Source organism: Mus musculus, chromosome 5, assembly GCF_000001635.26.
Source record: "Mus musculus strain C57BL/6J chromosome 5, GRCm38.p6 C57BL/6J".
NCBI lineage: Eukaryota > Metazoa > Chordata > Mammalia > Rodentia > Muridae > Mus > Mus musculus.
Genome location: NC_000071.6, coordinates 24,311,059 through 24,339,015, shown reverse-complemented (window position 1 = coordinate 24,339,015; position 27,957 = coordinate 24,311,059). Strand labels below are relative to the sequence as shown.

The following is a 27,957-nucleotide window of genomic DNA, read 5'->3' as shown; positions in this document are numbered from 1 at the left end:
AGAAATGGGCAAGGCTCAGAAATTGCACAGCGTACATAGTTCACTTAGGTCCAAGCACCATCTTGTTCGATATTAACTTGTGACTAAATGTAATATTGCGTTGGAAGAACACCTGAATTTCCATGGCGGTTCTGTTTGTCCACACTCAGGATGCGAGCAGTTCTGTACTGAGTGGATCTAGAAGGTGAGATGTGGGGCCACTGTATCCACAGTGGCCAAAACTGCAGGTGACCAGTGCAGAGATCATCATCAGACCTTCCAAAGCTGAGCACTCAACATCTGCTCTGAAGCCTGTCTCCCCGGTGCAGGTCTGGATGGTAGGACTGGGGAACTCACCTCACAAGCCTCTACAAAGGGTGCGGTATTGGATGAGTTCCCAGAGAGAAGCTACCCATGTAGACAGATTCAGGAAACCCTCTGCAGAGGGGTCTGGAAGGGATGGGGATAGAGGAAGTGGGGAGAGCAGCAGCAGGAGAGATGCTGCTCAGGGTGCAGTTAGAGAGGTGGAGGCATCGTTCCCCAGGTCAATGTGACATCATCTTACTTTCTTTTCAGAAAAACATCACACACACAAACACACACACACACCCCACACACACATACCACACATGCACACACCCCCCCCCCACGCACACCCCATACATCACACACACACATACCACATACACACACACTCTCCCCCTCCCCACACATATATATTAGTGTATAAATGGTATGAGTGTGTGTGTGCTGTGGTGTATGTATGTGTCATGGTATGTTAGAGGACAGCTTGCAGGGGTCAGTTCTATCCACCATGTTGGATACCAAGGATCAAGCTAGAAGGTCAGCTTGGTGGCAGGTACCCTTACCCACGGAGTTCTCTCAGTGCCTTGTTAAACAGAGGGTATACTCTCACTTACAAGCTAAGAGGAAGCATGGCCCCATGACCCTGGAGCTCAGCCAGCTTGAGCTTTCCTGGGTGGAGATTGTCTTTTGAGGAGTTGTAATGTGAGGTGACCCAAGCATGCCGTAGGCTGTTGGTTTTAGCAGGAAATTAGATGCCCACAGAGGCCCTAGCCCTACACAGAGATTGTTGGCAGGAGGCAAGGGTGGTGGAGGACTGAGTCTGGAGGTGATGTTTCTTTGAGACTTGGAGTCTGGCTTGTGGCTTCCCAAATCTGCCTGGCAGGGAGTTCCCCAGAACCCTGTATAGCTCAGTTCTTAGATTCAGGACCCTAGGATTGGTCTCTGATTCTGATACACATATGTACACATGTTCTCACACTGGGACACAGATCCATCGACTGGCTGGCCTCTCAGACTTCCCAATCTTGTCCCTTGAGTCCACAATGCTCCTGGCCTTTCCTATCCCCCCGCCCCCTGTCCATGAGAGTGGTGTTAGCGACACGGTGGCCCTTGGCCAGAAGCAGCTCCCGCTGCATCTTCCTGTCGCCACCACCAGGCTAAATATAACCTGACACTGCACAGCCCTGGGCTGCTCCTCCGGAGACAGTCTCTGCCTGGGGGGCGGACAGGGCCAACTGCAGCCTCAGCCTCCCTGCCCTCAGTGTGACTTTGGGCTCATTTTGGCGCAGCCCCTCCTGCTTGGAGTGGGGCAAGGGAGGCAACCAGGATGAGGGTGCTAGAGGTCACCTTCCCTGCAGGGACCTGCTACTCTGCCTCATTACAGCTCCAGATGCTTCTAGAAGGCCATCTGTCACCTCATCTGGCACTCAGAGCACAAATCTCTTGTCCCTGTGGTATGCACAGAGAATCTAAGCTCAGAGAGGTGGGTGACCTGTCTGCAGCTACACAGCAAATGCAAGGGAGAGCAGGGTCTTTTGATTGTTGGGGGCAGAATACTTCATTTTCCCAGGACACACCCACCGTGTGGTTTGTTCTGTCTTGCTCTATCTTGTCCTGATGCCAAATTAGGGTCCGATTGAACACCTGGCTCAGTCAGAGTAGGCACCAGGGCCATCTTCTTGGTCATGTTATCCCAGATGCTTCACCTGTGGTGGCATGTTCAATGGTACTGTGAGGTAATGGGGAAGCCATGAAGCCTACTGCTGTACAGGTGAGACCCTGACCTCACCAAGTTGCCCAAGGCTGCCCAGGTCTTCTGTAGGTCTTCTCTGAACTCTCACCAGCTATAACTTCTACTCAGGCAGGCCTGGGCCAGTGGTGCCCGGAGGTGGGAGATTAGATTCTGATGTACTGGAAGCATACCTGAGCTGGGTGAGTGCAGATGGGTTACTCCAAAGTGGACCCCTTAGTGTGATGGAGCATTGAATCCTAGCAAGCCAGGGTTTGTCGTCTGAACAGAACATTTTCTGCTTTCAGAATGAGTGGCCCTTCCACTGCATCCCTACCTAGTGACCTAGAGTGAGCAGCATGACCTTTGAAGGCTGCTAGGAGACTGGCTGGCCTGGGTCATCAAGACCAAAGGCTCTGCCAGATCCTGTAGGTATGTGGTTACTGGTATGCCTGCCATCCTCTTTTTATTTCTGTCCTGAGAGGTCAAAGACAGGCTTAGACTGGGCAGGGAGGCCCCACTACCCAAATGGTTATAGAGCCTGGCTGGTGCTGGACAGGTATCAGGGTATGTTTTGCTATTAGCCACTTAAATCAGACTGTCCCAGGGGCAATTGAAAAGGTTCATCTTTCTTCTGAGTGTGCATAGCTCTCTTCTTAGGCCAGGCTGTCATATACTATGTATGTCATTTCATCCAGACTTTGGCCCAGTGAGTCGGTGTGATCAATGTCATGTGACAGATAAGCATTCTGTAAGGTGACTCTCCCATCTATTGTGCCATGTCCTCCTTGAGAAAGAGAATGGTGCTCCCTGCTGTTCCCATCAGTGTCCCCACCCCCACCCCCACTCCATCCCACCCATCAGGTCTGGAGTGCTCCAAGAGCTGTCTGCCTCTTGAACGTGGGCAGTGCCTGCCACAGAGTGGTGCTGGATGGAACTGCAGCCTAGCCCAGCTCTGGCCCCAGGGCCCTCCTTGAGGTTGCCTCTTCCTTACATGAGCTGGACCATTACTGGGATAGCAGGTCGAGTGGGAAGGAGGGAGGAATAGGGTGGTATCTAGGGAGAGGCTGGGTAGATAGGCAGTGTTTCAGGCTCCCCAGGGACAGCTCAGCCACTTGTTCACAACCTTTCTTCTCAGCTGGAAGCTGACCGCAGGCTATTTGTTTTGTGCTAGCACCCGAGGGCCCTGCCCACAGCCTGGCTGTCCTTCCCTTACCCCCAGAAACCCCCTCCATACTTCTAGCCAAAGAGCTGGGATTGGTGACCCGGTAGGTCACATAAGACTCTGCCAAGTTGGCAAGTGAGATGGTTGGTACCTCTAGAGCCCAGGGCCTGCTTGGTCTTCAGCTTTCTTTGTTTCTATGCGTGGTGGTACTGCAATCTATTTCCATCAGTGATTACATAGGATGGGGGAGGGGTGGGGAGCGGGAAGGGGGCACAGGTCATATCTCGGAACAACCAGGCCTTTGACAGGATATTTGAAAAGAAAAATTCCTTGAATGTCAGCAAAGGGGGAGTGTCAGCATTCTGTGTCTGTGTATCTGGAAGAGGGAAACAGGCTTGTCCTGTGAGAGGGGCATATCTTGAAATTTCTCTTGGAGAAGAATTAAAAAGAATTATTTTCAGGTCAGGGACCTAGGGTCACTGTCTGAGCTGCCAAGGTCTGACGTAGCTATCTGAGATGCAGGGCCCTGGGCTGTGTGGATTCTCTTACTGAGGAGCCTGGACTGAATGGATAGATCTGACACCAGGTCAGAATGTCTTAGCCCCTTTCAGGGATAGAGCCCCTAAGCCATCTGGAAGCGCCAGAGTCATCCTGGTTCTAGACTCCGGGCTTCTTTGACACATGTCCCGGTGAGCATAGTGGCTTGGGGACTGGATCTCTGGGGCTCTTGGGGGTAAGAGCTGGGGTCTCTCCAGCTTTGGTATTCTAGTCTCCTGCCCCTCTGTAGTCCTGAGGAGGCCAGTCCCTGCTCAGGCCGTTGCTGGCCATCACCATATTAGGGCATAAACTCCAGGCTGTCTGTCTGGGTGCCAAACAGCCTCCAGCTGGGCCCAGGCACCCCCACCCCCACCCCACACAGCTTCAACACCACAGCTGTGTGTCAGAGGCCAGAGGTCAGGGGACAAGAGCAGCTGCTAAAGGGACACCCGGGCAGAGCTCCTGAGCTCAGGGCCCTCGGTTAGAGGCAGGAGGGCCCTGGTGATGGTGAGTGCAGGGGTAGTGGGTAGGGCAGAGAGCTCCTGACTAGCCCCGCCTGGGCCTTGCCCTCACCGCTGTGCCTGTCTGCCTGAGTGGATTTCAGAGGCTCTCGTTTGACTGGGGAACCCACAGTTGCTGGGATCACTTGTCTGCTGTGGTCTCAGTCCCCTACCAGCACGTCTACACTAGTGTTGGCCAGTGTCTCCAGAGCCCCGCCCTTGATGGCTGGCTGGCGTGGCCACAGCTTGCACTCTTCTGTACCTTTAGTGCTCACCCACTCAGGTCTGGCTGACAGGCATCAAGTGAGCTCCAGGTTCCATTCTTCCTTTAACTCTAGTCATCACCCCTCCAGTACAGCTGGGCCAGGAGTCAGGGTAAGGGGAGGGTCAGAGGCTGGGAGACCAATCTAGGGAGCTCCAGGACATGAAGGTAAGTGGAAGGCCAAAGTTGGCTGATAGGGCTCTCCTGAGACCATGTGAGTTTTCACCTCTTTCCAAGCCTCCTCCTTCCTGATTTCCTTTTCTATGTCACTATTGCTGTACCACTGACACTATGGCCTGTCACCGGCTTCCACAGTGCATTGGTTAGTCTAGGTGTTAGGCTGTTCAGAAGGAATGTGACTACCAGGAGGCAGAGAAGTCAGATGAATAATGGGAAACTTGGATGTTGATGATGGACAGTAGATGGCAACCTGCCTGGCTCCCTGTGAGAGGACCAGGATGTCATTGTGCCCTTCTGATTCATCTAGAACTTCTTGCAGGCAGAACCCTTAGCTTAGCCCTGGCAGGGGCACTCACCTCAGTTCAGAAATCAACATGGAGGGCACTGGACTGTGTATTCATTCCTCGGAGAGCCCAAGGGAACTGGTGATATGATTTGGCCTGCTCCAAGGACTCTGGGGGATGGAGAGAAGGAGTTAAGAGTAAGAAGGACAAAGAAAAATCTCATAGCAGTGTTTCTTTGTTCTCTGGTGAGGGATCAGCATTCTTGGTTTCTCAGGTCTTAGTCCAGTACTTTCATGACATAGGAGACTGTGTGCTTGGATACCCTGGCAGTCCCAAAATGCTGTAAAGTTTTGAAACTCTTGATTTCAAGTTGCATACTTGTGTATCTACACAGTGCCTGGAGGCTAAAGAGAACCGAGACAAGATGGATACAGTATCCAATTGTCTATAGTATCAATATGCCAGGTCTTGCTCATATAAGACAGATACAGTATCCACTTGTCTCTAGTGTCCATAAGCACATACAAATGTGGACTTAATGAATCTTTGCAACTCCTGGAAGAATGGCTACCATTCCATTCTACAGGTGAGGAAAACGAGGCACAGGCATGTGGAACAGCTTTAGAGCAGGGGCTGGAGCAGGCGATGCCGGATTAAAGCATGGAGTGTGTCGTTGAAGGAGGGAAAAGCACAGGCACATTGAAAAGATGGGGATACAGATGAGAACACGGAGGAAAAAAGAGTCACAAGCTGGAGAAAGAAAGTCAGGAGAAACAGGGAAAGAAGGCTGAGAGATGAGATGAGCAGTGAGGGAGGAAGTGTGGACTGGCTGGCAGTCTGGCACAGCCAGCTGCAGGGTTAGAGCAGGGTCAGGAGTTGCAGATGTGGGCTATTGGGCTGTGGTAGAGGCTGATGGGCCCTTTTGGGTTTAGAGGTCCTTCCTGGCCATTTTGTGTCATGCACACTTGGGGAGGAGAATCTGGGGTCACCATGGCCAATGCCTTTCCTACTCTGCAGGGAGCTGCTTCCTGTGTCTGGTGGATGTGGTACCCGTGAAGAATGAAGATGGGGCTGTGATCATGTTCATCCTCAACTTTGAAGTAGTGATGGAGAAGGACATGGTAGGGTCCCCGGCTCATGACACCAACCACAGGGGCCCCTCTACCAGCTGGCTAGCTTCTGGTAAGTGCAGCCAAACTCCTGAGTCAGCTCGGGAAGACATGAAATGAGGTTTTGTTAACCTGAGTCACATGCTTGTGTGAGGGGCAAGGAGCACCAAGGAATCATCTGGTCAGTCTACCTAGACCAGGATGGAGAGACGCCCATGGAGCAGTGGGGCTCAGCATCGCAGGCTCTTCAGGCAGAGCATGTTTCCTAGCCTTGCCTCCTGGATCCCTGTGCAGCACCCTGGAGAAATAATAGGTGCTTGCTTAAGCAGCACCAGCCACCAGCCCATTAGAAAGCTCTGTCTCATGAACTCAGCTCTGTGGTTTGGCCAAGTCCCAAGAGTGGAGGTTAATGGAAGAAAGGATGGGATGGCATGTTGGCCGTGGCTGTAAGCAGCAGCTTCAACACTTCCCCTGGCTGACCTGAAGGTTCGGATCCTCTGCTTTCCCCAGGAGGCATTTTTTTGGTTTAATTAAACAATTCTCCTCAGAGTCATGACAACAAAGCTCACCTCTTGGGTTTTAGTGAAACTTGTCCTATGGATGCCAGCTGCTGGGTGACATAGTCCCCATTTACTGTGTGACCTTCAGTGACCTACCCAAGGCATGGGTCAGTCTCTGCATGTGTTACCCTCTCAACCAGTGCAGTTGTGGAGTAGACGACTGGTTTTAGATAGAATTGTCAGGGTGTGGGGAATCAAGTACTGTGCACCGGGTGGGGTGAGGGCCTTCCACTATTAGGGACCCAGTTCTTTTTGGTCACCCCGCACACCATAGGCCACCCTTTTCCCACAGGCCGGGCCAAGACTTTCCGCCTGAAGCTGCCTGCCTTGTTGGCACTGACGGCCAGGGAATCATCTGTGCGGACAGGAAGCATGCGCAGTGCTGGAGCCCCTGGGGCGGTGGTGGTGGATGTGGACCTGACGCCGGCAGCACCCAGCAGTGAGTCCCTGGCCTTGGATGAGGTTTCTGCCATGGACAACCATGTGGCAGGGCTTGGGCCTGCAGAAGAGAGGCGAGCACTGGTGGGCCCGGGGTCTGCTTCACCAGTAGCCAGCATCCGAGGCCCTCACCCATCGCCACGAGCTCAGAGCCTTAACCCTGATGCCTCAGGTTCCAGCTGCAGCCTGGCCCGGACACGCTCCCGTGAGAGCTGCGCTAGCGTGCGCCGCGCATCATCCGCGGATGACATTGAGGCAATGCGGGCTGGAGCGCTGCCCCCTCCGCCCCGCCATGCAAGCACAGGTAAGGGTGCAGGCCTGCAATCCCTACTCCAGCCCCTTGCTTCCTGCCTGTCTGCCAAGCCTGCACCGTCCCAGGCCCCTCATTTCCTCTCTCCCTCTTACCTCTTAGGTGCCTGGGAGTCTGGGAGATGGAAATCCCATTAAGTACTTATTTAATCTCATTAAGTGGCCTTTTACTCTATTAAATGTCCATTTATCCCTTTACATTCTTCTACTCACAGAGTCCTTGCTGGCCCACTGGGCTAGCTGTCCCAGGATATCCTAGAACAGGGATAGCCATGGAACTGGAAAGAGACAAGAGAGATTTAGAGGTTCCTAAATCTATCTGATCTCTTTTATTCCTTTCTCCTGTCTTTTTCTCAAGTGACATGTTTCCTTAAAACCCAGAGAGGTCTTGCTTATTTCCATGGCCTTCTGAGCTACCTCATTCTTGTTATCCGACCCCCTTGGTCCTTGTCATCGTAGTATTTTTGTCAAGTGGCCTGGCTTCCTGTCATCCTCTGGCCCATCCACCTGACCAAGCTTTGTGTCTCCATCCCAGGGGCCATGCACCCCCTGCGCAGTGGCCTGCTTAACTCCACCTCAGACTCTGACCTTGTACGCTACCGAACCATTAGCAAGATACCCCAAATCACTCTCAACTTTGTGGACCTCAAAGGCGACCCTTTCCTGGCTTCACCCACCAGTGACCGGGAGATTATAGCACCCAAGATAAAAGAGCGGACCCACAATGTCACCGAGAAGGTCACCCAGGTAGGTGTTCAAGGTGCTCTCTGCTCACCTGAGAGGAAGTTGGACCTGGGGAGGAGGGGCAAAGTTGGGGGTTGGAAGGCTAGTCAGAGAGGGAAGCTGTGGGGGTGGCTGGGGAAAACACCCAGCGTTGGGCTACAAGAACGGAGTTTGAGATGAGAAGGCCTGTAGAGAGACAGAGGCTGCTGGAGAGGGAGGGACGAGGCTTTTAGGATGGGCAGGTGTGGGTGACCAATAGACAGGGTACAAGGTAAAGATGAGATACTTGACAGAGACACTGTGAAGGCTGTGATGGGTGAGAGAAGGCAGCTAGAGGGACGAGGAAGATGCATCCAAGAGCTCGCTGGGGCAACAGGAGTGGGCTTCAGTTAGAAAGGACACATAAGTCAAGGTCAGGCTGGGCTTGAGTCCTGTAGGCCAGAGTGGTGTATCAGATGGGCTGGGGTGTCTGCTGTGTTCACCTAGTGTGGAGAGTGGCTGCCTTCTTTTGTGGGTGGGGAGCACTGCTAGTGGGTATAAAGCTATCAAGGGTCAGAGAAGAATAGCAGCGTTTGACTTCTGTAGCCTGTTTTGAGGGCTCCTCTGGTCCCTCTGTCCCTCCTAGCAGTGAGGTGGCTCACAAGACCACTGCCTACGCAGCCATAGCTGCTGTCCATGTTGGCAGTGGTGAGGTCTTAGCAGGGAGAATCCCTGGAGAAGAGGGGCCTGTTGTTCTTAGCTGCCCCCATCGCTGCTGCCCTGTGAGGGAGCTGCCCAGCTCTGGGCTCCCTTGGCTTGCCTTCTGGCCATACTCCCGTGCCTCTGGCTTTCTGGGTTCCAGCTGCCCCTTTGCATTGCCTCCAGAACATGACGGTCACCCTGGAGCCTTTATCTGGTTCACGCTTCTCCCTCTCTGGGTCCTACCTAGCTCTTCCCACCTGGGTGTCTGGCATCTGCCCAGTTCCTGGACCCAAAGTGCGTATGCCTTCGTTGTGTGAGTCTCTGCCTGTCCGTCTGTGGACTGCCTGAGGTGCCCCTGCCAGTCACCTGGCGTCTCTCCATCTCTGGGTGTCTCTGCCTGACTGTGGCTGGCTCGGCACTGGACTGGCGGGGCGGGGGTGTTGGGGAGACCATTAATCTGCGGTGACAGGCCAGGCTGCCGGGTGGAGGGGGAGGGGCTAGGGCTGCGGGAGCGGCTGCAGCAGGAACCTAGAGCGGGCTGCAAGGGAGGGGGCCCGCTGGCCAGGCACGGGGCAGAGGGCGGGCACGGGCTGGGCGGGGGGAGGGGAGGCAGAGTGGTGGAGTCGGGGTGGGAACCTGGCAGGAGGAGGGGCTGGCCAGCAGAGGAGCTGCGGTTCCCACCGCGGGTGCTGGGCTGGCGGCAGGCGGGCAGAGCACAGCACCCTGGTAGTGGGGGGCCCACACCAAGGGGCCATGTGCAGCAAGAGCCAAGCAGGCAGCTGTCCATACTCACTGCCTAGGTGACCCCAGCCCCAGGGCCCAGCCCCAGCCATTCTGGCTTCATGCCAGAGGCAGTTCTGGCTGCCAGTCGGCCAGCCTTGGGCTGGCAGCCTGGGCTGGGACTGCTGCTGGGGCACAAGTGAGGCCCTGGCCGGGCCCTGGGGCCTTAGGCCAATCAGGCTTGGGGGAGCTAAGTCCTCCATGGCGATTCCAGCCGGGAAGGAGAGCAGGACAGGGGCTCTGCAGCCCAGGGCCCAGAAAGGCCGGGTGAGGCGGGCAGTGCGCATCTCCAGCCTGGTGGCCCAGGAGGTAGGTGATTCCCTCAGCACCCTATTCTTTTCTTGGGTTGGGACACTGAGGCAGGTGGGAGTATGGCCCAGAGGGCTCTGGCTGCAGTTGGGGAGAGGGCTTCTGAGAAGCAGGACAGGTTGGGAGTTCTTCGGTGTGGCCCACCGCTGAGCTCCTCATTGCTCTCCTCCTGGCTGCTGGCTAGGTTCCCGGGGTTTCCCTTGCCTTGGCAACCCCTTTGCTATGGCTCCTATGGCCCACAGTCTTCTAGTTTAGAAGGTGAAGAAAGAAATGCTAGGAAGCAGTTAGGTGTCCAGAGAGGATGATGGGGAGATGGAGAGAGTCAGGAACCAGTAGGCAGCAGCTAGACCTGACACAGAGGTGCTGGGGCTCCCTCACTCTGACACTGTGGTCAGCAGTGGAGGCTTGGATTACTCTTGTGGGTCTCAGGGGAGAAGGGATCAGAGCTGCTCAATGGGCAATGAGGGCAGACTGAAATGAAGCATTGGGTCACCTCTTTAGGGCATCCTGGACCCCTGTCCCATCAGCTGGTGGTTGCCTCTCTACCCCACTGGCTCTCCTGCTTTAGAACCTGGAGGTAGCTCTGGGTGATTCTGAGAATCCCACCCCTGCCAACATCACTGTCCCTGACTCCCTCTGTTTGCTCCTCCCAGTGGGGGAACAGACACAGGTGAGAGTTTTCCCTTCCAAGGTGAAGATTCAAGGTTGAGTCAGTCTTCTGTAAAACAGCAAATCACAGGGGATTATAGACCTGGCCTAGAGCCATGCGGTAAGTCAGTGGTTTCAGAGATAGGACTGGCCCTTGGGTAGATTGAATTAGCAGGTTTGGGCCTTGTATCCCAGACTTGCTGGATATTTGAATGCAAATGTGCACTGGGGCTGTGGGCAGACTTGGTGGAAAGGGTCACTGCTGTCTGTGGTGGTCCAGTATAGCTCCTCAGGCCTGTGCTCAGGCACAGAGATGGGTCCTATGGAGTAACAGCCACCCCCCTGTTGCCCCTTGTCTGTGGGGTCCTAGCCTGCTCTTTTTTGATGGCTTGAAAGGTCACTAACCTCGTGTATTAGCCCTGTGTTTTAATTAAGAAGCCCTCAGTCTGAAGGCAGGGTAGACCTAGGATCCTCCTCCGACCAGGGCCTGGTACTCATCCACACCCCATCTCTTTTCTTGGAAGTCTCTGTGTCTATTCTGGGGGGGGGGTCCTTAAGATCCATCTTTCTTACCAGCTCCTTTCCCTAAGATGGTCTCTAAACAGCACCACCTATGCAGACAGGCTCAAGGGATTCCCACTTGAACGTGAACGAGACTCTTTAGGACTTCACTGAGCCCAGAGACCTGTGGTTATGGAGCCTGGGACTCAGGACTTCTGGGACAGGGCTAAAAACTCTGGGGTTGGGGAAGGCTTCGGGTCTTGCTGCAGGCATGGAATGGTCAAGGCTAGAGGGGCTGAGGAAGGGATTCTAGCTGACTCAGAGGTCTGCCAGAGAATTCTCAGGGTGGGTGGGCAGGGGGCCTTCTGACACCCGGGAAAGCTAGTTCTCCCCAGGCAGGTTTGAGAGCAAGATTGCTGGCTGTGCTGTTGCCCCTGGTCCCTATGGTGGGCTGCCTTTGCCTGGATGCTGAGGGGCTTGTGTCCCCCATCTGAAAATGGGGTTCCGTGTAGGCCAAGAGTGCATCTCTGAGCCATCCTGGGTATATCCCTCTGTATTTTTGAGGTGCCTGGGTTGGACTCTGTCCCTTGTGTCCCTTTGTAAGAGCATGGGAGGCTAATCTGGGTTAAGGTGGAGAGAAGCCTGAGAAAGAATAGCAGCAGGGAGAGGGTTTCTCCCCTTAGGGAGGCAAAGGGGCCTGAGAATGGTGGCTGGCGTCCCTGGACAAGTGGTCTGAAGTGAGGGAGTGGCAAGGACTATTTTATGTGTTGGAACTCTGGGCTCACTGCCCAGCTGGGAACTGCAGTCCTTGGAACATATTCTAGACTGAGATGGTGTGTGTGTGTGTGTGTGTGTGTGTGTGTGTGTGTGTGTGTGTGTGAGAGAGAGAGAGAGAGAGAGAGAGAGAGAGAGAGAGGCTTTTGGGGCCGTGGGGCAAGATTGTATGGTGAGAGTTGCATTGTGCAATCTGAGGATCTAGACTGTCTTGTGGTGGAAACAATATTGGGCCTTCCTGCATGATGACCCAAGTTCATGTATTTTGGGTACTGTCAGCTGGTATGTCCCCCTGCTGGCTAGCATTCTGGGAACTGGAGTACCTCGGTTTGGGGAAGTCAGTTCTATGGCTACTTGGCTGAAGGTGAGCATTCTGATAGGAATATGTACTACTCGGCCATATATGGACAGTACCAACTTTTGCTCCGAAGTCCCATGACCCTTCCTCGTCACCCACACCTTAGGTCCTGTCCTTGGGAGCAGATGTGCTGCCTGAGTATAAGCTGCAGGCCCCAAGAATCCACCGCTGGACCATCCTCCACTACAGCCCCTTCAAGGCGGTGTGGGACTGGCTCATCCTGCTGCTGGTCATCTACACGGCAGTCTTCACACCGTACTCGGCCGCCTTCCTGCTGAAGGAGACTGAAGATGGGTCCCAAGCCCCTGACTGTGGCTACGCCTGCCAGCCCCTGGCTGTAGTGGACCTCATCGTGGACATCATGTTCATTGTGGACATCCTTATCAATTTCCGTACCACCTATGTTAATGCCAACGAGGAGGTGGTTAGCCATCCTGGCCGCATTGCTGTGCACTACTTCAAGGGCTGGTTTCTCATTGACATGGTGGCTGCCATCCCCTTCGACCTGCTCATCTTTGGCTCTGGCTCCGAGGAGGTGGGCTTAGCAGGAGGCAGCCAGGACAAAAGAGGCAGGAGGGAGTAGGGTGGAGGGGTAAAAGAGAAGGACACTACACAGGAAAGGAGGGTCCCTAACAGATCTATGCTTGTTCACCCCCAGGGTCATAAGGAGCTGGAAGAGGCATTTTTCCCCTTAAAGCTGGGAGTGGGAATATCATTTTCTAACTTACACAAAAGCTCCCTCCTCCTTAGAGTTCCGGCCTAGTACCTTGAGGTGACTGTTGGTTCATTTGGAGCTTCTCTTTCCTCATTCTCGGCATGGAGACCCTTAGCACTTTGTCTTATAGATTAGTAACGTCTGTGCGGGGACTTTCTGCCCGGTGGTTTTCATTATCAGGGAGAGAGCCCAGGAAGACGTCTTTTATGGCACCAGCTCAGTACCGTCTCATCTCCACAGTGCTCCTTACTGATGTGCCCTCACTCTGAACATGTCCCCTCCTCTAGCTGATCGGGCTGCTGAAAACTGCGAGGCTGCTGCGGCTGGTGCGCGTGGCTCGGAAGCTGGACCGCTACTCGGAGTACGGGGCAGCAGTGCTCTTCCTGCTCATGTGCACCTTCGCCCTCATTGCGCACTGGTTGGCCTGCATCTGGTACGCGATCGGCAACATGGAACAGCCTCACATGGACTCACACATCGGCTGGCTGCACAACTTGGGCGACCAGATCGGCAAGCCCTACAACAGCAGCGGCCTGGGAGGCCCCTCCATCAAGGACAAGTATGTCACAGCGCTCTACTTCACCTTCAGCAGCCTCACCAGCGTGGGCTTTGGCAATGTCTCTCCCAACACCAACTCAGAGAAGATCTTCTCCATCTGTGTCATGCTCATTGGCTGTGAGTGCGTCCTGGAGGCGGGTGAGGGGTGGAGCCATGGCTGGATAGAAATGGTAGTGAAAGTCCTAGGATGGAGCAAAGTGGCAGTCGGACCTCCCCGCCCCGCCCCCTCGTCCCTTCCTAGAGTCCTGGGCTCACAGTTGAGTTTGGAGGCTGGGACACCAGGGCAGGAAATGGTGAAGGTTGGCGTGTGTTTGAGCATGTGTATGTCCACTCTCAGACTGAGTCGTGACCGGACCGCGAGTGTCGTTGACCTGGTGCGGGGCCTGAGCAGAGGGTCCCCGTGGGCGGGCGGGGTCCCTGCGGATGCTGACGGCCCCACTCACCCACGCCCCCAGCCCTCATGTATGCCAGCATCTTCGGCAACGTGTCCGCCATCATCCAGCGGCTGTACTCGGGCACGGCCCGCTACCACACACAGATGCTCCGGGTGCGGGAGTTTATCCGCTTTCACCAGATTCCCAACCCATTACGCCAGCGCCTCGAGGAGTACTTCCAGCATGCTTGGTCCTACACCAATGGCATCGACATGAACGCGGTGAGGCATTAATGAGTGTGGGGCCACCCTTGTGGTGCATCCAGCATATCTCAGGTGGTTGTAGTTAGTATTAAATTATTAAACCTGAGGATTACATAGGATTCTGACCGTGAAACTCCATCTGGCGTTCTCCCACTGGGAGAGGCCAGGTTCTTCACACATCCCATGTAAGACAGATGGACATGGGAAATCAATTGCTGCACTTCCGGATGAGAACTTGGTCAGGGTGGGTGCCCAGGTGCTGAGGGGGTTCTGGGCCCCCACAGGTTCTGCAGCAGACAGAATTGGGAGGAGCAGGTTTCCCCTGAGCCAGAGGTGTGACCCAGTGGACTGAGACTTGAGAGATCATACTGACCCATCCCCATTGCAGGTGCTGAAGGGCTTCCCTGAGTGCCTCCAGGCTGACATCTGCCTACACCTGAACCGCTCGCTGCTGCAGCATTGCAAGCCATTCCGAGGGGCCACTAAAGGCTGCCTGAGGGCGCTGGCTATGAAGTTCAAGACCACACATGCACCACCAGGGGACACACTAGTGCACGCCGGGGACCTGCTTACTGCCCTCTACTTCATCTCCAGGGGCTCCATCGAGATCCTGCGGGGTGATGTCGTGGTGGCCATCTTGGGTATGGGGTGGGGACGCCCACTGAAACCCAGAGAGACCTGAGCCCTCTGAATACACTGGGGTGTGGGGTGGCTGGCAGGATTCTTGTGTTCTTTTGTCACCCGAGGAGGGGCCTTCAGGGTGGGCAACAGAGAGGAACCCTGTAGGACACGGGGCTCTTAGATTGGGAGACTATGTAGCCTTCCCTGCACTTGAGGGAACTTCAGGATCTATCCATAGAAAGGCATCTAGTGTTTCCTTAAAGTTGAATATTGTCTTGTAGTTGAGTGGGACATTCTCATCTGGAGGCTATGCATCCACCTTCACTAAGGACACAGTTCCCTGAAGCTTCATGTCCCAATGGCCTGTGGCCATTGTGTGCATGGATGGCACTTGGACAGTGGAGGCTTCTTGCCCTCCCATGGTTGTTTTTTGTTTTTTGTTTTTTGTTTCTTGTTTCTTGTTTCTTGTTTTTGTTTTTTGTTTCTTGCATCAAACTTTTGCCCATGGCTTATAGACGTGCCCATTTTAGACTTTTATTTCACAGTTCAGCCCAAACATGTATACCACTCCACAATTTATTCCCTTCCCAGCGAAATCAAGTTTTCCTACACACGTGAGCACATTTTGGTCTTTTCTGTGCTTCGCTGTGCTAAGCTATGCTATCCTGAAATTTCTTTCAGTAAAACAGTACTGGTTCTGATTGACCACAAGCTGCCTTTTATAGTCTTAAGACCATAGTTTATAGGGAACTGTACTTTGTTAGGAGGGTATCTGAGGATAGAAGTAGAGTTGTCCCAAGGAAACCACCACTGCTGTAGGCAGAGCTGGAGCATCCTTGGCGGTTTCTAGCTGAGTAGTTGCTGAGAGACTCCAAATCTCTGGTCCTTCCCTCTGCCACCTCTGGCCACTGGTGTTTCCCCATCTGCTGAGAGCCCTGAGCATGTGAACTGGCTCAAGCTGCCTTGGCTGTGTGGCTGGGAGTTGGATGACTGGAGATGCTGTGCAGGGTGGAGCTGACCCAGAGGGTGCCCGCTCTTCTCCCACCGATGCCATGGGCTCAAGCCTTTGTCTTCTGCACGGCCTCCAGGGAAGAACGACATCTTTGGAGAGCCTCTGAACCTATATGCCCGTCCTGGAAAGTCCAATGGGGATGTGCGGGCCCTCACGTACTGTGACCTGCACAAGATCCATCGTGATGACTTGCTGGAGGTGTTGGACATGTATCCCGAGTTCTCAGATCACTTTTGGTCTAGCCTGGAGATCACCTTCAACCTTCGAGATGTGAGTGGGCCATCTCAAGAGCTGCCTTTATCCCCAAGAGAGCTGATGATTGACAGGCTGCCCCTTCCCTGTGACTGTGGAAAACAGCTTCTTTGCCTGCTTTTCTGTCTTTTTACAGTCAGATCAGGCTATGGAAGTACCAACCTCAGGGTGTTGGGGGAAAGTGACACAGGGTGGGATGGGGGTAGGGAAAATTCTTCCCCACAGCCCCACCTCCCTAGGTTAAGGAAGGGGTGCAGTTGCCTGCCCCACCCCCATATTCCAGGACAGCCAGGCAGGATGGACCTAAGGGCTCTGACTGTTCTCTTCGTTGCAGACCAACATGATTCCTGGCTCCCCAGGCAGTGCAGAACTAGAGAGCGGCTTTAACAGGCAACGCAAGCGCAAACTGTCATTCCGCAGGCGTACAGACAAGGGTGAGATGGTCAAGGGGAGGGCAGGAGGAGAGTGGAGGGCAGAGGGGAGTGCGGGCAGGGTCAGGCTGTGCAGGCTCCACCCCTTGCCCAGCGTTCAGGCACGCAGTCCTCCAGTGCACCCCACCCCCATGCCTCCCTTCCACTGGACAAAGGCTGGGCTTTTGGTCTTTATTATGCCTGAGTGTTGTCTAGCGGGCCTTGACCCCTTAAAGAGAGGAGGGAGGTGGCAGGAGGGAGCACAAGAACAAAGGAATAAGCAGAGGGCTACAGAGAGCCAGAGATCTGGAGTCAGAAGTGACCCCCCCCCCCCGGGGTGTGGCAGGGCGCGAGATAAAACAACTTTGTCCGTCCTCACACTCTGCCCCTTGCTCAGCTCCCCTTGCCCGTCCCCTGTTCTCCCCTCTCTCTGAGGTATGCTCTCTGTTTCCCACAGACACAGAGCAGCCAGGGGAGGTGTCAGCCCTGGGGCAAGGCCCTGCCCGAGTTGGGCCAGGGCCGAGTTGCCGGGGACAGCCGGGAGGGCCATGGGGGGAGAGCCCATCCAGCGGCCCTTCCAGCCCAGAGAGCAGTGAAGATGAGGGCCCTGGTCGCAGCTCCAGTCCCCTCCGCCTGGTGCCCTTCTCCAGCCCCAGGCCTCCGGGAGACCCCCCAGGTGGGGAGCCTTTGACAGAGGATGGGGAGAAAAGTGACACCTGTAATCCCTTGTCAGGTAGGCCTGGGCCTTGGGGTGGGGGTGGGAGTGAGTGAGTGTGGGGGATGGGCAGTATGGGGGATGGGTAGGGACTGGCAGGGGCCTGACTTTCTTCCTGACCCCACTCCTCTCTGGCTCCAGGTGCCTTCTCTGGGGTGTCCAATATTTTCAGCTTCTGGGGGGACAGTCGGGGGCGCCAGTACCAGGAGTTGCCTCGATGCCCTGCCCCTGCCCCCAGCCTCCTCAACATCCCCTTGTCTAGCCCTGGTCGGCGATCCCGGGGTGATGTGGAGAGCAGGCTGGACGCACTCCAGAGACAGCTGAACAGGTAAAGATGGGTGCCCAGGGAATGGGCACGGGGTAGGCTGCACTGTGGGGGAACTTGGGGCCTCTTTGGGTTTCTGCTGATGTTTCAGGGGTGCTCTGTCTAGGACTGTCTGTGCCAGGCAGGTGGACCCTCTCCTTCCTCAGCTGCATGAGGAGGGAGCCTAGAGTGAACCAGCTATCTCCACTTCTGAGAAATCTTCCTTCCTTGCCCCAGGCTGGAAACCCGGCTAAGTGCAGACATGGCCACTGTCCTACAGCTGCTACAGAGGCAAATGACCCTGGTCCCTCCTGCCTACAGTGCTGTGACCACCCCTGGGCCCGGCCCCACTTCCGCATCCCCTTTGTTGCCTGTCGGCCCTGTCCCCACTCTCACCCTGGACTCGCTTTCTCAGGTACATTCTAGAGCCCACTCCCAGCCTCCAGCCGCACCCTCTCTGCCCCAACGACTGCACAGCTGCTGGGTGTGAAATGTGGCTTCCTCACCCCCATCCTCTTCTACCTGCTCCTGCCAGGCAACCTAAGGGCCAGATGTAAACATGATGTCTGAGCCTGGGCCTTGGGTCTGGATGCTGCCTGAGAGTGGTCCCTGCTGTGGTTATCCCCCTCTGACTTTGCCGCCTCTCATCTTGGCTCTTACTCTAGCAGTGCTATAGCCTCCTGAAGGCTGCTGGCATGTCCAGGGTGCCAAGATCAAGGCTCTGAGATAGGACCTCCCTGATCCACATCTCTTCTCTTTGAGTAACCTCCTGAAGGACAGCTGTAGCTGGGTCTTTTCTGCCAGCTCTAGCTTTGATAGGTGCTTGAAGGGGGTGGGGGTGGGGGCTCCTATGGCACCCAGAGGTGGCTTGGGATCTACTCCCACCCCCAGCTCTGCTCCCTGTCCCATATGCTGCTTGCTCCTGTTTGCAGACACCAGGGCCCACGTCAGCAAATGTGCCAGTCTCCCTTCACAGCCTCCCCCGCAGGGATCTCACCAGTAGACACGTCAGCACCCACAAATCCCTCCTGCCCGCCCTAGCGCTCTCCCTGGCCTCAGAGACCTGGCCGCTGGCCCACTGTTGTTTCCAGGGCCCCAGGGTTCTTTGGAAAATTGCAAGGAGGCACCTTGTCTCTCTCTGTCTTAGCTGCCTTCCCAAAGCAGGGACTTCTTATTCCATGTAGGCTTTGCTCCCGCTGCCCTGGCACATTCCCTAGGGAAGGGAGAGGCTAGAGCTTGGAATCCAGCTTCTCCGGGTCCAGAGCAAGGTCCTCTGTCAGGGTGGCTGTGAGTGGCTCTCAGCCCTTTCATTTGGCTCCTGCCACAAAGGTGCATTTCTTTACAGAAGTTGCAGCCTTCTTGTCCCCTCAGGTCCCCACTCTGCCCACCTAAGCCTCTCTGACCTCCAGTCTCCGCCCCTTCCTCCTCCCCCACGTTTCTGACCTCCGGTCTCCGCCCCTTCCTCCTCCCCCACGTTTGAGTGCCTTCTCAAGCTCTGTGGTCTTTGCAGGTTTCCCAGTTCGTGGCGTTTGAGGAGCTTCCTGCAGGAGCCCCAGAGCTCCCCCAAGATGGCCCCACTCGACGCCTCTCCCTGCCCGGCCAGCTGGGGGCCCTTACCTCCCAGCCCCTGCACAGACATGGCTCAGATCCAGGCAGTTAGTGATGCTGCCCACTGTGGACATGTGGCTCACCCTGGGTTCAGGGCATTACCTGACCGCTCTCCTTGGAGACCCTGGTTTGGAGGGGAGACCTGTGCAGAAGCACCTCCATCCCCACCCTTGGGACCAGCATCTCCTCCTGCAATACCCTGGGCCCCACTGGGAGGGGCAGGACAGAGCTGGGCAGTGGATGGGGGTCTGTGGTCCCCCCACTGCCCTGGGGGCATTAGCTGGTCTAACTGCCCGGAGGCACCGGCCCTGGGCCTTAGGCACCTCAAGGACTTTTCTGCTATTTACTGCTCTTATTGTTAAGGATAATAATTAAGGATCATATGAATAATTAATGAAGATGCTGATGACTATGAATAATAAATAATTATCCTGAGGAGACTCCAGGGTGCTGGTTAGCTTCAGCCATCACCTGCTGTATCTCATGTTTATGTTCTAAACGTACTTAAGTGGCAGTGCCAGAGCCTCTGTACAGGGATCCTGGCCTCTCTATGTCCAGGCCTACAGGGGTGACCAGATATCCTTCCCCTTTTCTGTGTGTGTGTTTGTGTGTGTGTGCGCGCACACATGTGCGGGCACATGCCTTCTCATATACCCATGTACCCATGTACATAAAAGATGGAGAGTGTTTCCTGGAGCCAGACAATATGGTCCTGGATTTGGGACAACCAAGCCATGTGGGCTACTTTGAGTCTGATAGGCTACTTGTACCCTGAGTGCAACCCTTCACAATCATGCTGATTTACTTCCTGGGCACTGGTCCTAAGTCAGCCCTACATGGTAAAACCACACACTTGTCCCTCTCAAATAGTTCACAAGTCCGGCATCACACCCACCTGGGTTCTCTTTGGTCAGAGTTCAGCTTCCCTACCCCTCATTGGCTTTAGGTTGACCTTGTATAGTTGGGTCTCACATGGGTCTGGCTTCCCCACTGTGACCAGCACATACCTGTGTCTAGCTCCAGGTGATCTTACCTTGATTACCTTGGTCCCTTGTGACTGTTGGCCACAGAGGAGCTGCTGAGAAGATGGAGGTTGCAAGGTGGCTCATTCTGTTGGAAGTAAGTCAAGCATATATCTTGAGGATAGTGACGATTCCCCTTGCTTATGTGTGCAGGTTTGTGTGCACTTGTGTTGTTGGACTTGTGAACACACCCTGCAGAGATGATGCCTGCATGTGCCAGGCAAAGGCAGCGGTGAGTTTTGCTATAAGGCTGGCTTATAGGTGACAGTGCTGCCAGAGGCTGCCCAGACTGGTCCTCAAGATCCCTCTCCTCCTCTGTCCCTTTGAGATGAGTATGCTAACTTTGAAGATAAGCATGGTAGAGCAGCCTAGAGACTCTCCCAGCACCCAGTCAGGAAGAAGGGAGGGACGTCTCACCTGGACCAGAGCCTGGTGATACTGGAAGAGATAAAAGGAAGAGACTTAGGATTTCCAGGTTGAGGCTGAGTGGCAGGCAGCAGTGGAGTGGCTCTGCTTCTCACTTGGTCCCTCTCTACCTGACATGTCACACCTTGTCAATTATCCATCTGTCTATTAAGTACATATATGTACACACGCACATACACGCACACATCAGGCTGCTCACAACAATCTGTAACTCCACTTCCAGGTGGTCTGATGACCTCTTCTGACTTCTGTAGGCCCCAGGCATGCATGTGCTACACAGACATACATGCAAGCACTTAAATAGATACATAAAGTAAAAACAAAATAAATGTTAAAGAAAAATAAGGTATGGCTTCTGAGAACAGCGTTGTCTACACATGTATGGTACCTCCTGGCAAACTCTTCTCTTAAAAAAAGTTATACTCTGTGTGTGTGTGTACCATAGTGATGTGTGATCAGAGGCTAACTTGTAGAAGTCAGTTCTCTCCTACCAGCTGGATCCCAGGAACTGAACTTAGGCGAGCAGGCTTGGCTGTAAGTGCCTTTTTCTGCTTAACTAATAGGTTTCTATAATACATTTTTAATTTTTAATTATTCTTTATTATTATTCTTTCATACATTATAATATATTTCAATCACAGTTTCCCCTCTTCCCACTCCTCCCCATTCCTTCCCCTCTCCCCCAGATTCACTTCTCCTCTGTTTCCCTTCAGAAAAGAGCAGGCCTCCCAGGGTTATCAACTGAACACGGTATAACAGGTTATGCTAAGACTCATATCAAGGCTGGACAAGGCAACCCAGAAAGAGGAAGAGGGTCTGAGGAGCACGAGAAATAGTTAGAGACATTCCTACTCCACTGTTAGGAGTCCTCCGAGAACACTGAGCTACACCACCATGATATATATGCAGAGGGCCTAGCACAGTCCCAGGCAGACTCAGTGAGACACTATGGTTCCTGCTTAGCTGACTCTGTGGTCTGTGTCCTCCTGGTGTCTTTGACCCTTCTGTGTTTTATTTATGTGTCAGCAGATCCCATAGAGCTATAGTTGACAGTCATGGCTCAGGTGCCGGGAACCAAACTGTGTTCCTCTGGAAGAGCAGGAAGCACCCTTTCCTGTTGACCCATCCCACCGACCTCCACATTGCTTTTCCATGCAGCTCTTATTTCAGTTGATTCCTGCCCTCATGGCCTTGTCTCCCTCCTCTCTAAACGCCCCTTTATACTACTTATATAACTTGGTTTTTTTTGATACTTTGTGGGTTCCTTTTTCTTACACCCCTTCCATCCCTTTTTTCTATCCTTTAGCCTACCTAACACTAGATAGAGGAAAAAGGATGGAGGGGAAAGGAGGTGACTACTTCCTGCTGATTAGGGCATTCAAGTTTCTCGAGACAAGTTTGATCTCTGTTGTCAGGATATCTAATTTCTTTTGCTTTGCACACAACTACTTAACAAACTATGACCAACAATGACCAACAACCAACCTTGCCCCTTGGGTCCATAGCATTTCATACTCTCTCAAAAGTCCCCAGACAGAATTCAAGTGTCACACAATCACAGAAATTATCTGCAGCTGGCAAGATCATACCCCTGCCAGAGCACGAGGCAAATCATAGTCAGCTCTTGTGGACAATCTGAAGCACCTCATATCCCACACCTGGGATTAAAATGAAAACATTTTTATAATTCTTCAGTGTTTTTTTTTTTTAAAGAAACCAAAATTTTCACTACATTTCCCCTTTCTTTTTTAAGCCATTAAGTGTGCTGTGTGTTTCAGGAAATCATAAACAGAGACATTTTCAATGAAATAAGCACTTTCATATCAGCGGCCAAGGTTTTCAGGAGACCTTTCCTGCTCAATTCTAATCTTTATCAGTTTTGATGGTATCCACAGCTTTTTATTTCCTATGGAAATAAGAACAATCCACATCCCCAATGCAAAACTTTTACAGGCTTCCATTCTGATGTTAACACATCCTCATGTATATAGGATGATTTAATTCCACAGTTTTTTGTTTTTAACCTGGTGACTCTCAGCTGCTCCTGTCAGAAATGGCCCATAATTTCTGTGGGACCTCAAACCAGGCTCTCAAAGTCGTTTCCTGATGGTAAGAAATTGCTTTGGGTCTCTCTTGGACCAACACTCATTGGCTCAATGGCAACCCTTGCCACATCGCCTGCATACCCAGGGAAGCCTGGGTTTGTTTGAGATTTAGGAAAAAACATTACCCCTGGAGATGCCTTTCACATTCCCTGCACAAAGTATTGTATTTAATGCACCAGCACTTTGAGATCTGAGACCTCTAGAGGCTTGTAGCTTTGCAAACGACCAAATTTCCCACAACTGAAGCATTGGGCATTTTGATAATGGAGACCCCCCTAGCTATAGCTTGACCTATGACATTAGCATAGTGCACATTAGAACCAATATTGGTCATAACCCTTTTCCATTCGTCCACGGGCTCTGTTTGAACCTTTAATGTTCTAATAACTTGTTTATATACAACTACTTAACTATGACCAACAATGACCAACAACCTGCCCCTTGGGTCCACAGCATTTACATACTCTCTCAAAAGTCCTCAGAATTCAAGTGTCACACAATCACAGAAACTATCAACCACCAAGGTCTCTATCAACACCTGCCTTGAATCAGGGTCTGATATGACTTTGTTCACAGCTGAGACTAATCTTTGTAAAAAAATTAGTGAAGTCTTCTCCAGAGCCTTCTATAGTCTTTGCAAATGAAGTGGCCTTTTCTCTGCTTCCTCAACTTTGTCCCAAGCTCTTGCAGCTGCTAAGCAGCTTTGTTCTGTAGTAGTTTCATCAAATTGAACCTGTTCATGTATATCAGAGCACTACCCTCCACTCAGCAGCTGATCTGTTATACTCATCCTCTCGCTTTACTTCCCTGTTTAATATTCCAAGCTTCTCTCCACCATGTCAATTCCAGTATTGGAGAATTGTGGGGCAGTGACACAGGCAGCCTGGTTCCTGGTCTAGCACAGGCCTGGAACCCCGGAGACTTGGTGGACCGTGACTTCTGCTTTCATGGGACAGTAGAAGTTCGGCCACGCCTCCTGGGCCCCTGATTCCTGTCTAGCCACAGCCTTCCACAGGTCCCTGCACAGAGGTGTGTGGCCATCAGTCACTTAGGCAATGCCCCAAGCTCCTGCTATTCTGTCTGGACTCCACCCCCACAGTTACCTGGCAACAGTCAGGTAGGCCAGTCCACTATAAAAGGAGCTGCTTGCCCCCTCCTTGCTCTCTTAATCTCTTACCTCTTTTTTTTTTTTTTTAAAGATTTATTTATTGACTATATGTAAGTACACTGTAGCTGTCTTCAGACACTCCAGAAGAGGGAGTCAGATCTCGTTACGGATGGTTGTGAGCCACCATGTGGTTGCTGGGATTTGAACTCTGGACCTTCGGAAGAGCAGTCGGGTGCTCTTACCCACTGAGCCATCTCTTACCTCTTATTCTCTTTTCTTACTCTTGCTCCCTTGCTCCCCCTCTCTCCACCTTCCCTTTCCCCCTCTCTCCACGTGGCCATGGCCGCCCTCTGTTTCTCTACCCTCTCCCTCTCTCTGCCTTTCTACAATAAATGCCTTAAAACCATGAACCGTCTCTGCTCATTGAAGCCACCAACCCAAGCTGCCTACAGAGCTAGCCACCTGAGCTGTCCAGACTCTCTCCTCCCCCCGCGGTAACCTGCCAGAGCTCTCCCCCTACTCTTTTTCCTTCAGCCCCTGAGCCAGAGTACGCCTGAGGGTCCTCACCTATTCTCTGCTCTTCCATGACATACAGGTAAGTCTGGGATGTCCGAGAGTGAGAAACTGTCGTCCCTGGCCTCCGTGTGGCCCAGGGACCCCAGAATCCGCTCTCCCGTGGTGCCTAGGGGGTGTCTGTGGTGCCCAAGAGTCGGAGCCCAAGTCCAGAAGTTCTGTGAGGACCCCAGACTGTGCTCTTCTTCACCCCCTAGTGGGATCCCACAGCTTCTCACAGTCAAACGCCCACGGGGCGCCTGGCTCCTGGAGGCCTGGGGCCCACGCAGTCAAACTCCCCGAGTCGTCCTCGTCCAGCGGCCCTAACCCGGAGTGGATGTGGGACCCCATTTTTGCCCCACGGGGAATAATTCTATTTTGAGTAGCCCAGTTATTTAGAATTTGTCTCACATAAGGTGAGTGCATCCCATATGAAATCATAGCCTCTTTAAAATGTCTTAGATCAGTTCTATCTATAGGAAGACATCCTATCTCATCATAACCGTGTTCCACACCCTGTTAGTAAGCACATGCAGTATGACTACTGGGAAAGCTTACAGTGGTTTTACCCCAAGCCGCCCCTGCTCTAACTCTGCTGGGTTAGTTGGTTGAGATTAACCCTTTCTTTCGAAATGCACTGTTTCATCAGTCTGTCCTCCCACCTTATCAGCCTTTCTCTGACCCACCTGCCGTCTGGCACAGTCTCTCTCCCTTTTTCCTCATGTGGGAGACCCCCACTTCTTGCTCAGTCACCAGGACTGAGACCTTTTTGTTTACTCTTTTCCTGTGCTCTTGCCTCCCAAAAGCTTCCACCTCCAATTTTCCCAGTTGCACCTCCAACTCTGCAACCTTTTCAGAAAATCGAGAGCACACTGACCCATTTTGTTTCCCATTTCAGCCACTTTTTTCTTTTGTTTCTTGGGCCCCTCTATTTCCACCTGCAATTTTTCCAACTGCTCAGCCATTCTCCCAACCTTTTTTGAAACTGAATATAGGAAGTAGAAAAAGAAAAGGAAAAAAAAAAAAAAACTCAGAAAAATCCCTCTGGGAGCAGAGGAGGGGGATATCCCAGGGGTAGCAGCTTCAATAAACTTTTTGCTGATGTCCTGAAAAGAATACCATCCCTTCAGTCCTGGCCATTTCCTCTATGGGTTTATACCCTTTTCCCATCCTCTTGACACCTTAACACTACATAGGAGAGAAAAAAATGGATAAAGGAAAAGGGGATGATGTTATCATTAGACTACTTCCTGTTGATTAATGAGTCCAGGAGACCTGAGAGTGTAAACACACCACCACCACTACCAAATCCAACTCTTGGGGCTCTAGCATTTATATAACCTCTCAAAAGTCCCTGGGATTCCAAATGTCTCACAATCACAGAAACTATCTGCTGGTGGTAAAATCACATCCCTGTTAAAGCACAAAACAAATCATAGTCAGCTGCTGTGGACAATCTGAAGCAACCCTACACCCCAAACCTGGGATTAAAACAAAAACATATTTTCATAATATTTCTGTGTTTTTCAAAGAAACCAAAGTTCTCAGTACAACAGGTATTTTACTATTTCATCTGACTTAAGGTTGTCCCTCCATTCCTCCCAACAGCTCATTTCCAGCTTCTGGACCTCTATAAAATGTTTAAGATTAGGATCCACATATGGGAGAGATGTGGAGCTTTTTTTTTTTAAATGAATTTTTGATCTTTTGGGGTGTCTGTGTTCCCTCACTCAGAATAATAATCTTCATTTCCATTCATTTTCCTGAAATTTTAAAATTTCATTTTTTGTTATAGCTGAAGTTTCATTGTGCATATGCTACATTTTCATTATTTATCAGTTGATGCATCTAGGTTGAGTACATTTCTTGGGTATCATGAACACAACAGCAATGCAATGAATATGAATGAGCAAGTGTCACTGTACTAGGACATGTAATCCTTTGGGTACATGTCTAGGAGGGACATAGCCAGGTCATGTTGTAGTTTTAGCCTTTTGAGAAACTGTCACATTAATTTCCATAACAGCTGTACCGGTTTATACCCCCAGGTGCCCTGGAACTGACTACATAGACCAGGTTTCTCTCAAACTCACAAAGATCTGCCTGCCTCTGCCTCCTGATGCTGGGATTAAATGCATGATGCTTTGCTTCTGTAGCAGTAGTACATGGAATCTCCTCTTTATGAGACAAAGAGGTTTCTTTATGACATTGGGAGAGATTTGTTGTTTCTATGTCAATCAGGCGTGGATAATTAGAGAAAGTTTAGTCACTGTCAAAAATAACCTTCAAGATTAAAAAAAAAAAAAAGAGAGAGAGAGAGAGGAGATGCCCAAAATCTAGCAACTGGTCCTGATCTCTGTTCTCCTGGCTAACTTCTCTTCTATGCTAAGTTGCTCTTAGCTCTCACCGTTGGACCCTGCTTGCTCAACTGCCTACTTAGCTATGTAAAACAGAAAAGAAATTCTGTCAAATTAGTAGTGCTAAGGAGAAAATATAATCCCCTGCCCACAGAGGAATCTATGATTTGGCTCACGCCTATTGAAACGGTGGGAAATGTAATAGGCCCCAGACCTTAGCACAACTGACGCCATAATGGAGGTGCCATTCAGGCCTTTGTTATGCATACATGGTCATGAAAAGTCTTCATGTTTTTACAATTTATACTGCTCTTTGAGATTTTATGCAACATACAACCCAGTGTATGTCTTTCCAGTGTGTACTAGGGAATAGCAGCTCTCTGGGGTCCTCCAGGCTTTCAAGATTGAGGATGGATCCAGCCTTCTGGACTGAGCAGCTACCAGTTCTTAGCCTCCCCAACACTAAGGCAGATGGCCACTATTGGCCTGCCCAATGCAAACCATGTGAGTCAACTTCATAATTCCCCTTTGTAATAAATGCCAACCCTATAGATTCTCTTCTACTCTCTTCACTAACAAATGCAGACAAATGAGTTTTAGAAAACTGTACCACACAGGGAGCAGATTGGCATTTTGAGAATACCTTGATTAACTCTTTGGAAGAGACTGGAAGAGGATTCATTTTGTAGATAGAACCCTTGGGTCTGTCTGTGCTGCCTTAGAACAAGGTCTAGGCTCCACCCTGGGATGGGAGAAACCTTCATGGTGGGGGCGGTGACTGCAACTGGATCTACCCTCTTTTTGTGTGCCAAGTGGCAGCCTACTCTGTATATGAGGCTCATATGTCCTCTGATGGCCAGGGAGAAGAGTTGTTAATACCTGGGTTTCTGTAGCACTGGCTTTGAGGCCGTGCGACCTCACTTCGCTTCCCAGATGTCAGAGAGTGTGACCTTGCCAGCCTTGCCATTTGGTGAGAACTCACACTGCTCTCTAGAAGGGAATCTTTCTACCCTGAGGTCTCCATGTTAAATAAGAGACAGGGAGGACTCAGGGTTGGTCATTCTCATAGACTCTAAAGACTGAGACAGATGTGGAGTGGAGGACTTATGAGGTGACTATTCTGGGACGCATGGGTGATGTAATAATGAATGATGATCTAGTTACCTTCTGTCTAAATTACAGTTCTGTTTCTGTGAAGAGACACTGTGATCAAGAAGGGAGGCACTTAATTGTGTGTTGCTTACAGTTTCAAAGGGTTAGTCTCAAGTGGAAACTTTTAGCTTCTTTGGAAAGACAGTTATGTAAAGTGATATTTTGCTGGGGCACACAGGTGAAAGGATGTCTTGCTAAAGCAGACACTTAAAAGAATTTTTCCTGAAGTAGACACAGGTGAAAGGATCTGTGATGGAGTATAAATATGACC

At 52.1% G+C, this 27,957-nt stretch overlaps 1 protein-coding gene and 1 long non-coding RNA gene across 8 annotated transcripts in view; one reads left to right on the top strand and one right to left on the bottom strand.

Annotated features, from left to right (window-relative positions):
* Positions 1-19,427, top strand: part of Kcnh2 (potassium voltage-gated channel, subfamily H (eag-related), member 2) — a 32,096-nt gene extending 12,669 nt beyond the window's left edge. For 3 of the 7 annotated variants that reach the window (XM_006535634.4, XM_006535635.4, XM_006535632.4), the window contains exons 3-15: positions 5,960-6,124; positions 6,904-7,353; positions 7,894-8,105; positions 12,239-12,667; positions 13,135-13,522; positions 13,861-14,060; positions 14,431-14,683; positions 15,752-15,945; positions 16,262-16,361; positions 16,795-17,070; positions 17,194-17,380; positions 17,594-17,771; positions 18,867-19,405. In XM_006535634.4, coding sequence (XP_006535697.1) covers positions 5,960-6,124; positions 6,904-7,353; positions 7,894-8,105; positions 12,239-12,667; positions 13,135-13,522; positions 13,861-14,060; positions 14,431-14,683; positions 15,752-15,945; positions 16,262-16,361; positions 16,795-17,070; positions 17,194-17,380; positions 17,594-17,771; positions 18,867-19,016 — 3,182 coding nt within the window. In that variant the 3' untranslated portion in view covers positions 19,017-19,405. Of the gene's footprint in view, positions 1-5,959; positions 6,125-6,903; positions 7,354-7,893; positions 8,106-9,424; positions 9,852-12,238; positions 12,668-13,134; positions 13,523-13,742; positions 14,061-14,430; positions 14,684-15,751; positions 15,946-16,261; positions 16,362-16,794; positions 17,071-17,193; positions 17,381-17,593; positions 17,772-18,866 lie in introns of those variants that run through there. The other 4 variants (XM_006535633.3, XR_389740.4, NM_013569.2 and 1 more) reach the window with 4 other exon arrangements.
* Positions 224-27,623, bottom strand: Gm15589. The gene is made up of 4 exons (XR_003955875.1): positions 27,414-27,623; positions 19,998-20,074; positions 5,015-5,112; positions 224-347 (listed from the first exon to the last, which is right to left on the bottom strand). It is a non-coding gene; the product is annotated as a predicted gene 15589 (long non-coding RNA).
* Positions 27,624-27,957: the final 334 nt, after the last annotated feature.